Source organism: Amphiura filiformis, chromosome 2, assembly GCF_039555335.1.
Source record: "Amphiura filiformis chromosome 2, Afil_fr2py, whole genome shotgun sequence".
Lineage (NCBI taxonomy): Eukaryota > Metazoa > Echinodermata > Ophiuroidea > Amphilepidida > Amphiuridae > Amphiura > Amphiura filiformis.
The window spans coordinates 3124488-3140830 of record NC_092629.1 but is presented as its reverse complement, the minus strand read 5'-3'; the positions used below and the strand labels follow the sequence as shown (position 1 = coordinate 3140830).

Sequence of the window (16343 nt, the reverse complement as noted above, 5' to 3'; positions counted from 1 at the left end):
TCTTTGTTTGAAGACAACTCTATTGAATTGAATACAGAGTACAGCATATAATCCCACTGACTACGGACATCAAACGTCTCCAACGCATACAAAACTGGTCCGCGAAGTTGATTTGTGGTTCGCTGAAATTTGACCATGCCACGCCGTGCTTACAACGACAACTGCACTGGCTACCTGTCAAAGACCGTATAACATTTAAGATCATTGTTCTCGTCTATAAGTGCCTCCATGGAGCTGCGCCCGACTATTTAGCATCTTGTCTGACTCTGTACCAGCCGCTCGAGCTAGTCTTCGCTCAGCTTCTGACATCACCCGCTATCCGAACGCACTCCTACTAAAACACTCATATCTGCTCATAACAGGACTTTCACATATATCGCTCCGCACATCTGGAACAACTTAACAGCAGAAATCAGAAACTGTGACACACTTGCCAAGTTCAAAAAATGTCTGAAAACACACTTGTATCCAAATGAATAATGTTTTTGCTTGTATTGTATAATTTATATTTGCCATTTTCTCTTATTGCCGTTTTTCACTGGTTCATACTGCGCTTTGATCTTGATGTAACAGCGCTATATTAAATGTACTTTTGTATGTATGTATGTATGTATATAATACCATTGACTATACACGTGTCTTCAAATAAAGAACAGCAACTCAACAAGTGGAAGGACTAAAAACTCCCAACTTGGAGACTTCCTGCTCATTCTGTGGGAGCAGGTCACACATTTGGTGTTTTGTAGCTCATATTGAGGTCTGTACCAAAATAATCTGATTATGTTATCATACTTGCTTGCAAAAGTGCCAATTGTTAGTGGTTAAAATGATGTAACAAATTCATAACATGTCATAGGTCAAGGTCAGGTCAACCTCTATTCTGAGATTAGACTTTAACACTACTTGTTACTTTCCCTTAGGAGCGCTTTTGAGAAACTTCCTCATTATCAGCCGATGTTGTTAACTCTGATGTTTTCTTGGAAACGACTAGAGAACAACCTGATCAGATAATGTCACACTAGGTGATGCCACCGTAGTTGGAAAGTTCCTGCCCCTGGTTTTGACTGGTTCAATCTGGTTGCCCCACACAGGAGCCAGTTCCTAATCCTGTGTCTCAGTTCAATGAATTAAGGTTCTTATTTCTTGATCTGGATACCTTCCAGGACTTGGGGAATTCTTTTGTTTCCTCTCCAGTACTTTTACATCATTCCAGCCTATTTGGTGCATGTTCTTGCTCGCTTAACTATGTTCTTGTACAGGAAATGTGGAGTCAGCGACTTTGGACTTCTGCCAAACATGCCTCTTTTCAAGCTTCCTACTCAACTCTCTGATGTAAGTGGTGTGACAATCTGCACATGAGATTTTATAGACTGTTCCTGACTGTTTCAATTTGTTGACTTTTGTCTTTCAAGGAACTGATACAATGTCTGAGGAGGTTTATAGGCAGTTGGAGCACCTGCTGTGTTTAAGAGTCAACACAGACATTCAGATGTAACTCAAATGTAGAGCAAGGGGCGTCACCTAGTGTGAAATCATTTGACCAGGTTGGTCTCTAGTTGTTTCCAAGAAAACATCATAGCTAACAACATCAAGTGATAGCGACAAAGTTCCTCCAAAGAGCTCCTGTTAAGCATGATAAACAAGGAATGATGAAGTCTAATATTAAACTACTCTCAATTATTTACCACTGTGTATAAATCTGCAATTCTATAACCTCTATTCTGTTTGATGCACTACTTACCTGCCAAGGTGCCTGTTGTTCATGTACTCTGGTTAATATTGCATACAAATGGTTCAACATTGGTTCCCTCAGTAGTGAAAATGCATACATCTATTGAGGAAAATGAACAAGATCAAAAGAATAAGATATTGGGCTATTCCAAAAATTAAAGGCACCCCACCCCTAAAGAAGACATGGGATTCCCAAAATTGTTCACCATTTTTTGCTCTGGGAATTCCAAAAAAAACAGGTCATTATTTTCACAACCCTAAAGAAGTCATGGGAATTCCCAAGAAAAGGACACCTTTTTATTTTAGGCTTGGGAATTCCCAAAAATTTTGGCAACAATTTGCATGTCTCCTTTAGGGAAACTGGGTATTCCCAATTTTTCAATCATTTTATTGTCAAAATGGGAATTCCCTTTTTTTTGGATAAAATTTTGGTCTTGGAATTCACAAAAATTCATGGTATAAACTTATACATCTTCTTTAGGGGGGTGCCATTAATTTCTGGAATAGCCCATTAAAAGATGAGGTTTGCTTAAACACACACACCTCACCCCCACACTAACACCCCCACATAGATGATCCCCACATCAACCCCCCCATCCCATCACACACCCACACCTGGTTTTTTTTTTGGGGGGGGTTGCATGTCAACCAGGGACACACAACTGCCAACTGGGAGCACACAACAAAACACTTTACATCAGTTATCAACTGAAATGGTAGATATTTGACAAAGCAATCCTGAAAAATTCTGATAACTGGAGTCATAAATAACGCCCCTGTGTTGTCCCCCGTTGTAATAATACCAATTTTGACATCTTCAGACACAAGGGATTCATTGCAAAAATTAATTCCAGCCATGGTCTTAACCGATTGTCGGAGATACCCAGCACCCCCCCCCCCCCTTGCATAAACCCCACGTGTGGTTTTTTCACACATGAATGAATGTTCACACGTCCACATTCTAACTGCGGAGTTGAACTGTACAATTTGGTCAAGTACACAATCGACTTAATGTGGAGATCTTCATATCACAAAATGAGGCTCAAAGACACTATTTTTGAAACTCCTAAGCTGGATCAGGCTCCACAGTTGGCAAACCTGGCTCATTACAACAACACAATGTACATGCACTCACCAAAGTATCTCCTATATCCTGTCTATAACATCTGAATTGCTCCTTCTCTTCTGTAAACAATAACCAAAACAAAATATCAAAATTTTAAAAAATATCAATAAAAAACAAGTAAACATTTACTTTGCAACATCTACTGTATGTTTTGTTTGACGGTGTTTCTTGGGTGTTCTTCTTTTCACACCTACCTGAATTTTCAACTATTATATTCTATATTTTAGTTAACATCATCTCTTCCAAGTATGTATGTCTGTCTGTATGTATGTGTGTTTGCTTTTCAGTTTGTTTGTTTTCACACACCTACCTGAATGCCAACTATATAGTTTGTTTAGCTTATAATTGGTTGAAATTATTTGGTTTCTGTTATCGCGTGTGTCAATGATGTCCCAACTTACGCACCTATAAATTCACATAAGCGATCGCCAGTCATGCTTAACGCAAAGCTGATGATGCCTAACTCAGTAACTGTGTGCACTGCACGCCATTCTATATATCAATACACAACATCACGAGTCTCAATTTTTACAAATTATACACTGAACAATCTATATAGGCCTACCTCATATTGTTTTGAGTTTGGCGTTAACATCACTGCATGTTTTAGGTTGCTTTGAAACGTGTGCACCATTCTCAAAATTACAGCATAATACACTTGTGTGTAAAAGTGGCATAATCAGAACACTCTCTTGCATACAGAGACGCATTTTGACGTCACTACCAGAGTCAAAGGGACACAGGGTATAGGATATCCTTCATCATTCGAATATTGCATTTTAGTTAACATCACCTTCACAAGATCTGTATGCCTGTGTATTTTCTATGTTTGTTCCTTTTCTAACACCTACCTGCATTCCAAGTAGTATATTCTTCATCGCTAGGATATTGCACTTTAGTTAACATCACCTCTACAAGATTCATATAGATAGGAGCATAGATCCGTACGTATTCCTGAAATTTAGGTGCATCGGCAGATACCATATCATCCTGTAAAGACACATCATGGGAAGAGTGAAGCACATAGTCTATATATCATAACCAGCTTACTCTAAAACATTCATATATTTCATAAGTGCATCCCTCAGGATATTCCATTTATTCTGTGTCTCGTCTGAAGTTGAGAGTAAAGCCATGTTTGATTTTGTAGTGGCAGACTCAAATCACTGCGTTTACGTAGTTGCATCACCAATGTATGGACAAACCGCTCTTCTATGAATGTGTACACGCCCCGCAGGATTAGGTTTGCATGCACCACTAGAATCTGCCACTACAAAATCCAATATGGCGTTACTCTCAACTTGAGACGAGACACAGTATAGTGCCTTCTCATTATGACAAGTATATAAGTTTGATGTGGTCCAATACATCATAATACTAATCATGGCGTGTCCGTCCGCCCCTCTGTCCGCTGCGGCTATCACAGGCATCGTGGCTCACTAACGCGCGTGCTCATGGTGCGTATCGCGTCGAAAGCTATCGCGTAGTCGCGGAGTATACCGACGGGCGAGTGCAAGCATCGGAACAGGTGGTGACCGCATTGCATTCTCTAAATTCAGTTAATTTTCATCGTCAACCGTGTAATTGAATGGGATTATTTTGAAATTTTAAAACGCTTGAAATATCACAAACAAATAGGCCTATGTTGATAAATAATATAAATACAAGCTAAAACCGTTGGGGTTCGATAATGAACCCCACAAAACTAATAACCGACTATATTGGAAAATGCCATACGGCCGGGCGGTTTCACAAGTTGCCGGCTCGATCATGTCATCCGCCGCCTGCATCGGAAAGCATTACAGTGTGGTTAATCGTGCAGGTGCATCTCATCGGATTCCAAAACGGCACACGTGCAGAGGCCTATTAGTAGTTTAAAAGGTCAGGGCAAGTAGGCCTATATGGGTAACGGGTGTTGGGTAATTAGAGATAGTCATAATAACCACCCAACCCGAGAACTGCGAAATCTAGTTGTATATATTCATGAGGTTATAAATACCAGAATCCAAATGGCATTCAAATACAAAATAAATTCATAATCTTGTTTGTTTTACGGTCATTGCATGAAATCGTCCGGGCTTGTGTTGGGCCTCTGTATTTTGCTTCAGCCCAATACAAAACCCTCCAATTTCATGCCATAACCTCAAAACAGTCAGCTCGCAATTACTGTCTAATTAAATCCAAATACATTTAAGTTTGGGCAAGTAAATAAGTTTGATTGTGTCTCATGCATCATATATATTCATCAAGTTACAAATATGTTTTCTTACCTGTAGTATATACCAGAATCCAAATGGCATATTACTGATAGTCTCATCCACAGGGTAATGGCCTGGTAAAGCTGTGAATGCCTGCAATCAAACATAGTATATTTTTTAATTTTTATTTCTGTAGGACACAATGGCTCATTGGTTACGGCCTTGGACTCATAATCTGAGAGCTTGCTCGACGTGTGTGGGTTTGAGTCCCCGTCCCACCACCGTATTGCGCCCTTGGGCAAGGCGATTTGCCTCACTTGCCTCACCCCACCCAGGTGCAATGGGAAGCTGTTAGGTGTAGTCACAGTCATTGCACTGATGAACCCTGTGCCATTTGTAGGCAGCAAACGTGGTTCCGACATATTCTAATGACGGCGGAATAAATGTAAAGTGCTTTGAGGCTGTTTACGGCATAAAGCGCTATATATAAATCTACATTTGGCCAATTCCATGCCAAAAGTGCCTTTTGGAAATTTTACACAAAATTTGGGAACATTATTGCTCAAAACAGGAGCCTTTATTTCAATCTAGCTAATCATGCCTCCATAGATTGATGACAGACCTAGTGCAAGATAATAAAGAAAAAAATCTGAGGAAGTACCTTGACAGTTTTTTTTCATTATGAAAAACGTTACGGACGTTACATTTGACATAAAATGTAACGTCCGTAACACTAAATCAACAGTGTAGGACGATACAGGAGTATTAATTTCAAACTTACTTTTTATGTTTACATAGAATGGAGTCAGGGCTTACTCAATATAGTTAACAGAAAAAAATAAAACACAGAACTGAGTGGCGATAAAAGGATATGTACCATCTGTCAAAAAGGCAGGCACTTTCGCGTAACGTCCGTAACGCTCGTTTCTAATTTCTGTAGCTAATTAACTAAGAAAGCCAAAACAAAATTGCTTCATTATATTGAACATTAGAGTGTGTACCAGTAGCATACTAAGAAATAAAGTGTTATCCTAACAGCAAACATGTGTGCTATTCACTTGAAAGTTGCAAGTTGCATGTATCTGTAACGTCCGTAACGGTGGAATTGGCCATTTTGTTTTATTTAATGACAAAGCATAATCTAATAAATCTATAACTGAGAAAAAATGTAATTCGCAGTTATTGCTACGTTGCGTCCCAAAACACACAACTTTTGTCAAATTTTAATTTTGTTATTCTTTACCCAAAATGCTGAAATAGTATAAGTAATAACTGACAGGAAGGGTTTCTGTCCATTGTAAGCCGGAATAATTAACAAGGTAAAATGAAAGAAACCACACTGGCTAGTTTGGCCGTTTAAGATGGAACTCGATGGGAAACTTAATGTCACAATTATAACATTAGGCCTATGTCAAAATTGCTCATCGACCTACAATAACTACAAATTTGGCCTATTTAATTTAGGTGTAAGTTGGGACATGTGTAAACATCCCAAATACAGGGTGATTTAAAATGAACTGTACCCAACTTTACCAATTTTTTATATACATTTGCGGAGATTGTACATATCAAAAATCTATCATAGAAAGCAGTGAAAAGTGTTCTTAAGTAGAAATTTTGAATTTTGATAATAAGTGGTTTTAGTCAGAAGATATCGCATTTTCAATTTATCATCCCATTTTTAGACCAACACACATGGAACTAAGTTTATCCGTGCTTTCTACCGCAATAGCAAAAATGGGGTGTTTTATAAAAATGTACTTTTCTTCCAAACCATTTGAGGTAAAGACATGATTTTTTCACCAATAATAGGAAACATACTATCCTATTACAGCTTACAAACAGAAATTATTTAAATGTCGGTAAGTATTTTATTTTATTTTTTGAATTTGGGTACAGTTCATTTTAAATCACCCTGTATGCCAAAAAATCAGATTTGAAAAAATTAACCAATTTCATATTACAAGATCATACATTATGGCTTCAAGAGTTTTCACTATCCGAGCACAAAATTGACTCTACACCCTCAAACATACAAATGGGCTGTAGTGTACTGTCAGCAGAGCTTGTTTTGAGATATGGTCCGCCAAACTTCTCAAAAAACAATAGAAAACAATGGATTTCTCAACTCTATTACTGATTGTTTACTACCTTGCAAGTAAGCAACAGAGAAATGTAATATATCATTGTAACACTTATTTTGAGGATAATTTGTTTGTCCAATATCTCAATAAGTGAAAATGCAGACATTACATTCCATTATGGTGGACAGTCATATGTGACACAACCTGATCCATGGAGGCCAAAGGAGGCATTTTTGATAAATGAGCAATCTCTCAGACCATTGTTGAACGCCTTAACGATTGAGCTAACTTATACAAACATTAGGCTATCATATACTGAAAACACCAAAGGTCTAGAATAGAGAAAGTCATTGTGACGTCAACGCCGCCATCTTGTGGGTACGGAGTGTCTTGTTGCTAAGATCACCACGTTGACGCTTGACTGACGAGGTGCGTCACGCGCTGCGACTTCCGCGTAATAGGGGGCGTAATGTCTAAAGCATGACATGCAGAACGGCAGTACCCACAAGATGGCGGATCCCGCGGAAAAGGCTGACGGCCTCTATACTTGGTTCTAAAGTTATGAAGTTTTGTGATGTGTATTTTCTTATGTATTTTATTGTTCATTACTCCATATTTCTGCCTTTATCTCAATTTCAAATTTGCCACCTTTGGTCTCCATGGACCAGATTGTGTCACATATATAAAACATAATGTAGATACCTACCAGGATGATATTGATGAAATCTACGGCTTGTTGCCTTTCTTCCCCTGTTGCACCTAGTATAGTTTTGGTATGATTTTCCCCGAGTGATACCGCCAATCTACAAATACCTAAAACAACATCCTTCAAAAAAGTGAGAGATAGTGAAAGATGAAGAAATTAATTGATTTATTCTTAAACAACATCATACATTTATTTCCAAGGCAAATTTTCCATGACCTTTATTTCCCTAAACCAGATTATAAACCATTCCCTGATTGACCGTATGTTAATTATTGACCAGACTCTACATGTCGTAATGGATGAAGCAATCAAATATTACCATAACTTGTGTTGATCCAAACATTTCGGTCACTTGGATATCATTTATCATTGCTTATATTTAACACTGGCATGACAAAAAATCTGTGTGTATTGGTCAAGCCATTTTCCAACCATGCCCTTATAAATATAGTTTTGAGGTGAATTTGCTGTTTTGATTTACACACAGGCAATTTGAGAGCAATAGTTTTGATATTGTCTCATAGATATAAAGTATTGCTTATGTTCTGAATAACATCTTCTTGGAAACATGAAAATAAAATACATGTCCTAGGTTATGCAAAGGTTCAAGTGAATTTGAGCAAATACTTTTGCCAAAACAATGCTAATTGCTAGCTGATGAACCTCTTCAGTCAATGCTGGCAATGTTCATACACCTGTAACACAGATTGAGTGGAAGAGGTCACACGCTGACAAAAGATTGGCTAAACATGTTTTCTAGGGTGAGTCACAAAAAATAAAATTGGTATTTTTCAATGGGACACCCCCTCATTTTGTTCATTTTGGTAATAAAATTATACCTGCAAAATATGAAAAAATTCAAAAAAGTTTAGGGGTGCTACCGGTCAATGAACTTTTGTACACAAAGTCAATGGGATTTTTGTCAAAAATTTCAAACGCTTATTTCAGGGCCTAAAAAGTCTACCAGGCTTGCAAAACTGAAGTAAATGTTCAATGATATACCTAACTTTGTGAAAACATGGGTTTTACCAAATTAAAGTTCATAGTTGACTGTAATAATAAAAATGTTTCAAAAGTGACAGAGGGAGTGTAGCTCAAGAAAAGAATACCCTGGGATATCCCCTGGAATCCCACCAGGCACCCCAAATTTATACCTTATTGAACTGAACTGTTGATAAAAAAAAAAGATTAAAATTCTTCACATATTAGTTTACCTCAATGGTGATACCAGCTTTTGAAATCTTATGTAATAGTAACTATCAAAATCCATACATCTGTATCAGGGGTGGTCATTATGGCCATACCTGATGAAGATTTGTATTGTTTGAATTGAATGACCACAGGAAGGATTAGATTCACCATGGTTGAAAAGAAATGTATATAAATTGGGGTCACAACATTGGATAGTGGCCAGTTCAAAACTACACCTTGTGCAAGGTACTTGTGACAAGAGCTAGAGTGGCTAAGACACATTTACTACTGGATTACACATTAAACATTACACCACACTTACATAAAATTACAAACCTACACACATTCAACACTTGAATAACATAATTTACAGTTACAAACCTACATACATTTCAATCATTTTGACACATCAAAAAGACATACAAATACACAACTTCCTACACCCCAGTACATATTACAGTTTTACAAATATATCTGTTTCACATCAGCCTTTTGTTTCCAGATTTTATAATTTTATTTGAATCTTTTTTTTTTCAAAAGTACATCCCAAAAATTCAATTTACCCAAATCCACGCTCTGTAAGATGTCGAGCTTGAAGCCGCCTACCCAGAAGCCCAGGACCACGAGGAAGTCAACTGAGATTTGGTTAATTGGCCATCCAGTAGAGAGCTTCAAATCTACCCAGCTACCATCAAGGAAGGAGGTATTGGCTCTTCTTATGAACTACAAAGACAACTTGGGACTTGCCATTAAAGATGCTATCCATGCTACTGCAGAGGATCTTATTGATGTCTGGAAGTGTCTTGGCGTGCCCACCAGAATGAAACACCATGTTGTTAAGAAAGTGAAGACAGACTTTGAAGAATGGAAGAAACTTAAGAAGAATAAGGAAAACAAAAGCAAACGGACCAAGACGCTAGAAGAGAAGGAGCAGGGATGGGTGAAAGGTTTGGAAGAGCTCTTTGACATTAAGGCTGCAAAGAAAGGTGAAGAGAAGTCCATTGGAGATGATGCAAAGACACTAAAGCGAAAATATGCGAGTGGAAAGATAGTCCAAGAACAGAAAATGGTTACATCCTTATCAGAAGCAGAAACAGAGAGTGAAGAAGAGCCCGATCTTAGAGATGACATACCTGGATGTTCATCGAGCCCACCATCTAAAAGGAGTAAAACCTTTGTAAATTCCAAATTGTCAGCGTGTTTAGACATGGCTAAAGTTAGCAATCGAGGTGCTGCACTTGTGTTAACCCCAACGATTCAAAGCCTTGGTTGTGATCCATCAGAATATCGTTGCAGCTATTCTACCATCAGAAGGACGAGAATGAAGCATAGACAGGACATAGCATCAAAACTAAGGGCAGAATTTAGACCAGAAGTTCCACTCACAATTCATTGGGACGGGAAGATTTTGGAAGATATAGCAGGAAGAGAGACTGTTGATCGGCTGCCAATACTCGTGTCTGTTGAAGGTGTGGAACAACTTCTAAATGTCCCCAAATTAAATGCAGGTACTGGTCTTGCAACAGCTTCTGCAGTTTATGAATCAGCTGAATCTTGGCGAATAAGCAGTCGCATCAAGTGCATGTGTTTTGACACCACCGCTGCAAACACTGGTTTAAGGAAAGGTGCATGCATTCTTTTTGAGCAAAAGATGGAGAAGGATATGTTGTGGTTAGCATGTCGTCATCATATCCTGGAGATTATGTTGGAAGCTGTTGTCACCAGCGTACTACCTCCATCAACAGGACCTGAAATTGTGATCTTTAAAAAGTTCAGGAGTCGTGGACCAAATTAAACAAACTGGACTACATCACAGGAGTGCAAGATGATATGCTGGCTGGTGAGCTCACTGGTGTAGTTGAAGGTATCATCACCTTTGCTGTGCAGCAACTTGAGGTGTTTCAGCCCAGAGACGATTACAAGGAACTGCTGCAACTCACCATAATTTTCCTGGGTGGTACCATTCCAAGAGGCACCTTCTCCTTTAGAGCACCAGCAGGACTCCACCGTGCCAGATGGATGGCAAAGGCGATTTATTCACTGAAGATTTGGATGTTCAGACATCAGTTTCAGTTGACAACCAAAGATGAGAGTGGGATACGCGATATTTGCCTTTTCACAGTGAAGATTTACATCAAATATTGGTTTTCTGCTTCATCAGCACCAATGGCTCCTCAAAATGATTTGCAACTTCTTCATGATCTGAAGGATTATGAGGCACATCACCATCAGATTGCTTCCATTGCCATGAAGAAGATCTTAGGACATCTTTGGTACCTATCAGAAGAGTTGGTTGCTCTGGCCTTCTTTGATGATAATGTGTCTGCTGCCACCAAGGAAAATATGGTCAGCGCTATCAGAAACACTACCAGTGAAGATGATCCTCTCAAGAGGATTGTATTAGATCCTTCGCAAGTCCAATCAAAGGGACTGGAAGACTTTGTAACATCTAACACCCTCCGTTTTTTCCAAATAATGGATCTTCCACACAGCTTTCTAGACACAGGTGTTGACAACTGGGACACTAATGAGGATTACCAATCCAGTAAGAGGGCTGTGGTTAATCTGCGGGTGGTGAATGACCTTGCTGAAAGAGGAGTGGCCCTGATGGAAGAGTACAACAAGCTCCTTACAAATGATGAACAACAGAAACAATATCTTCTACAACTTGTGAAGTGTTATCGACAAAAATACCCTGACCGGAATAAAGAAACTTTGATGAAATAAACTTATTTGCGAAATCTTTTAATTTAATTAAGACATATATACTACAAAAACAAAACAAAAAAATCAAAACCATAACAAAAACAAAAAAACAACAACAAAAAAACAAACAAAAAACACAAAGACAAAAAGAAAAAATCATACCATCTTGCGTTTTCTACACTAGACCTACATGCTCTGAGAAAACAAACAAAATACAATATAGGAAACATAATTATGATCAAGTAAAAAGAAACAAAACAAGACAAAAACAAAACATAACAGAACAAAAACAAAACAAAACAACAAATAATCATGATCAAGTAAAAACAAAACAAAGCAAAAACAAACAAAGAAACAAACAAAAAAAAACATTAAAAAAAAAAAAGAAAGAACTAGAGCCCCATAAACACAACTTTATATTAGCCAAGTACCATAATATTTTGGCTGTTCCAGCAACTGCCTTGCCCCAAATGTAACAGTTTTCACAAAAATGCAATTATCTGGAAAGCGGGTTAACATTTTTACAATTTTCTTTAGCATTTATTTTAAGGACATTACTCACACTATGATCAAGTATTTTTGGCACAATCAGGGAAAATTAACATGGCTTTTTTGTGTTGTAAAGAAAATGGCTCATAAATCCCATTGACTTTGTGTACAAAAGTTCATTGACCGTAGCACCCCTAAACTTTTTGAATTTTTTTCATATTTTGCAGGTATGATTTTATTACCAAAATGAACAAAATGAGGGGGTGTCCCGTTGAAAAATACCAATTTTATTTTTTGTGAATCACCCTAATGTTTTCATTAGCCCATCCCTACTAATAATATTTCATATGTAATAAAGATATTTACCATGTCTTTTTCTTGAACTGCAGTAGTGAGTAAATCTTGTAATCTCAACACTTGTGTGATTATCTTCCTGAGTGACTGTGGATATCTACCAAATAAATCAATAACAAAAAGTCATCATCAAGTTAGTATTTCAAATAATCAAATCAATAGTGGTCAATTTGTTAAAATAAAAACAGACCTTTTTTGTTAGAGAGTATTTCACAAAACGCTCACCATAGACACATATTACACAAAGCGCAACTTTCGTAAGTGCTGCGCCCAGCAAAATGATGACCATGAATATTATCATAAACTGAGATATCATAAACAAACCGCATCTGTCTTCAGTGAACTTTGATTTGTACACTTCTATGGCAAAACCTGTAAGGGACAGCATGATTGGGCTATTCCACTTGAAATCCATACACCCCCTATGGAAGACATGACTTTAATCTCCCACAAAGAGAGTGTAGATTTCACATAAAGTCACCCATCAGGTAACCCCATTTGTAATTCATACTTCCTGTGTAGCAGATTAAGGTCACATCTTGCATAGGGGGTGTATGGATTTCAACTGGAATGACCATTCTATCAGGCACTTACTTATACGCAACTGGCTGGTTTACCACACTAATCAACGAATCAACACAGAGGTCAAAGAGCGCAGGATCTCGTAGGAGTTGGAAGAGAATGCTGATGATTGTATCAACGTCCAGGAGAGGCACCCCCAGTTGCACCCAGCTGGAGAAACACTTGAGGGCGTGGTTCCTGATGACTGGCGGAGAATCGTGTTGCTCCAAGAGGGTTTGGATTAATGGTAATACTGTAAGATGAAAAGATATGTGATCCAAGTTGATACCACAGAGTTGCCCAAAATAATATTAAACGGAGAGTACAAGTAAATACAGAGCGCAAAAGAATCCCAGCAAACACAAAAATGTTTTTAAAACGTTATGTTATACTTTGGGTTTTGGTTTAGATAAAAACGTTTTAATAACATTAAATGTCCGGTTATATAAAGGTCATGGAAACGTTTTGTATGAAAACACACTACAATGTTTTTAAAATGTTTTTAAAATGTTATTGTAAATTATTTTTTACAAACAATTTTTGCCAACTATTTTGTCAACACTTAAATAACATTATGTTAGAATATTTGCAGTAGGTTATCAACAAATGTTTTTGAATGTTGTGAAAACGTTTTACCCTTTATATGTCCTTTACATAACTCGATATTTAAATGTTTTCTGGCAACCTTTTCTAACCTTTGAATGATGTTGAAAAACGTTTTGTGTAAGCTGGGATTAATGCACCAGTTATGTTCACCCCTGTATATCTGAACAAAGACAGATATGTCAAAACTGAAACAAGCAGCCAATACCTGTACTTTTTAGCTGTGATTTAATGACCTCATTTGTTGAAATTGGTTGAGAATTTAAGAAATGTTGATATAAAACCCAAGGAAGGAACAAAATCAAAATTTACACTTCTATATATGTTCTAATCAATGAAAGCACAATGCTAGTTTAATGTGCTTATCAATGTCGCATCGTTTCAAGGTATCAAGATATGCAGAACAAAATTATCCATCGATTGCCTAATTCATTTGGTAAATTAGGCTTAAGATTCTTGAAGATATTGCTTTGTGCAAAGTATACTTACCATGTTGCAGTCCACTCTGTAGTTCATTTCTGACATTCCCTTTTCGTGCCTGAGCAAGTGGCGTTGTTTGAAACTGCAAGAACATTACAAGATGCTTAATTTCATCCAATAATTCTAACAGGAGTGGGAAAGTAAGTACCTCAAGAGAGTACCTCAAAATTTATTGTGTTGTTGTTTTTTGATCAACTTCATCCAAATGTTGAAATTTGGGCAAAAATCAAGATTTTTTAAAAATAATTTTGCAAAATTGAGTATTTTTTTACCATTTTTGATGAAAATGTCTCAAAGTTTTCTCTCAATCTTAGTATTTTGCCCAAATTTGACCTCACAGATTGATTTCGTCAAGTCTTTACCATTCTAAGTATGTATAATTTTATATACTTTAGACCAACAATTTAGCAGTTTCCATAATTCCATGGTTAAGGGGGTACTACACCCCTGGCCAATTTTGTGCCTATTTTTGCAATTTTCTCAAAAATTATAGCACATTGGTGACAAGTAAGATATGTATATTATAGGGGCAAGGACTACAACTACTGTACTGAAAATTCAGCAACTCAAAGCAAGTAGTTATTGATTTATTGATCAAATAGTGCTTTTCCCTCATTTTTGACTGTAACTCCACAACTGTTGTCTGTGCTGAAATAAAATTTCCAGTGCAGTAGTTGTAGTCCTTGCCCCTATGATATACATATCTTACTGGTCCCCAATGCACTATAAATTTTGAGAAAAATGCAAAAATAGGCTTAAAATTGGGCAGGGGTGTAGTGCGGTTTTATGCTATTTTGCTCTATAGAAAAATTATTAAATTTGTGTACATTGTGGAACATTCAACTACGCTTGTTATTCCGCGACTAATCATGCTATATACACGAGCGTACAACGCTACTCTATGCGTCCATATTAGCGAGGTTATCTGCATACAACAGCTTACTACGCACAGCCACGCAAAGAATATGTTCCACGATGTACACAAATTTAATAATTTTTCTATAGTAAAATATGGTTTCAAAGCAATATATGAACAGAGAATGTGACTGCTGTTAGACGTGGTCCCACCACTGCAGATTTGAGAACATACTTATCATCTATTGGTGGTGATTTTCCCATACATAAACCATTGTACACACAAACACAAAGACAATTCCACTGATTTATTCTTACCTCTAACAACATCTGCAGAAAAAAAAGACAAATAAAGTCTGCACAAAAAGAAACTCAGCTGTTATAAACACGCCTATAGCTTTAGAACTAATAATCGTTTTCACAATATTTCAACATAGAGGGAAGGATGAATTATTTACGCGCACTTTGATACCCAATTTGTCCAATTGTGTTCAATATTAACAATACAGCAGTGTTTTGAAAGAAAAATAGCCGAATTTTAAAGTTGCAGCTATTTGTATTGATTTGAACTAGCGTGAAGATAATGGCAGACTTTACGTGCTACCGTGCTGGCATAATAACCATTGATCGCTGTAAACTGCCACTTTTAAATTTGGCTATTTTTCTTTAAAAACACTACTGTGTTGTTAATATTGAACAACATTTGACAAATGGGGTATCAACATGTGAGTAAATAATTCATCCTTCCCACTATGTTGAAATATTGCGAAAACGATTATTAGTTCTGAAGCTGTAGGCGTGTTTATAAAAGCTGAGTTTCTTTTTGTGCAGACTTTAGATAACAGCTACAGATCTGAGAGACCGACAGACAGACACACAGACAGAGACCAAAACAGAGACGGAAAAACAGCCTGTATGACATGTCTCACCTCTTCTGGGAGTACTGTGAGGAGCTCCAACAGGGCTGTGCATCTACAGGTAGCCTGAAAAGGTTAATGAACAGGATTTTATATAGTGACAGACTTGATTATCATTGCTCATAGTCATCATCATCATCAATATTGCCGTCATTACTAATATGATTTTACTCATCATCACCTTTTTCATCATCAATATCATCAATCACCCCCAGTCAGTTGTCATCATTATCATGAACATCATCATCATTTTAGCTGCTGCAAACACCACCACCAACTGCCACCATCATCATTGTCATCATAATTATCGTCATTATCGTAACTACACCATCTATAACATTA

General features: G+C 37.3%; 1 protein-coding gene across 1 annotated transcript in view; it reads right to left on the bottom strand.

Annotated features, from left to right (window-relative positions):
- LOC140145714 (importin-13-like) overlaps nt 1-16343 on the bottom strand; it is a 102823-nt gene that overhangs the window by 60235 nt on the left and 26245 nt on the right. The window contains 9 exon segments of the mRNA XM_072167399.1: nt 1742-1831; nt 2867-2916; nt 3709-3847; nt 5128-5208; nt 7846-7965; nt 12598-12682; nt 13180-13399; nt 14239-14311; nt 16014-16067. Of these exon segments, the coding sequence (XP_072023500.1) occupies nt 1742-1831; nt 2867-2916; nt 3709-3847; nt 5128-5208; nt 7846-7965; nt 12598-12682; nt 13180-13399; nt 14239-14311; nt 16014-16067 (912 nt within the window).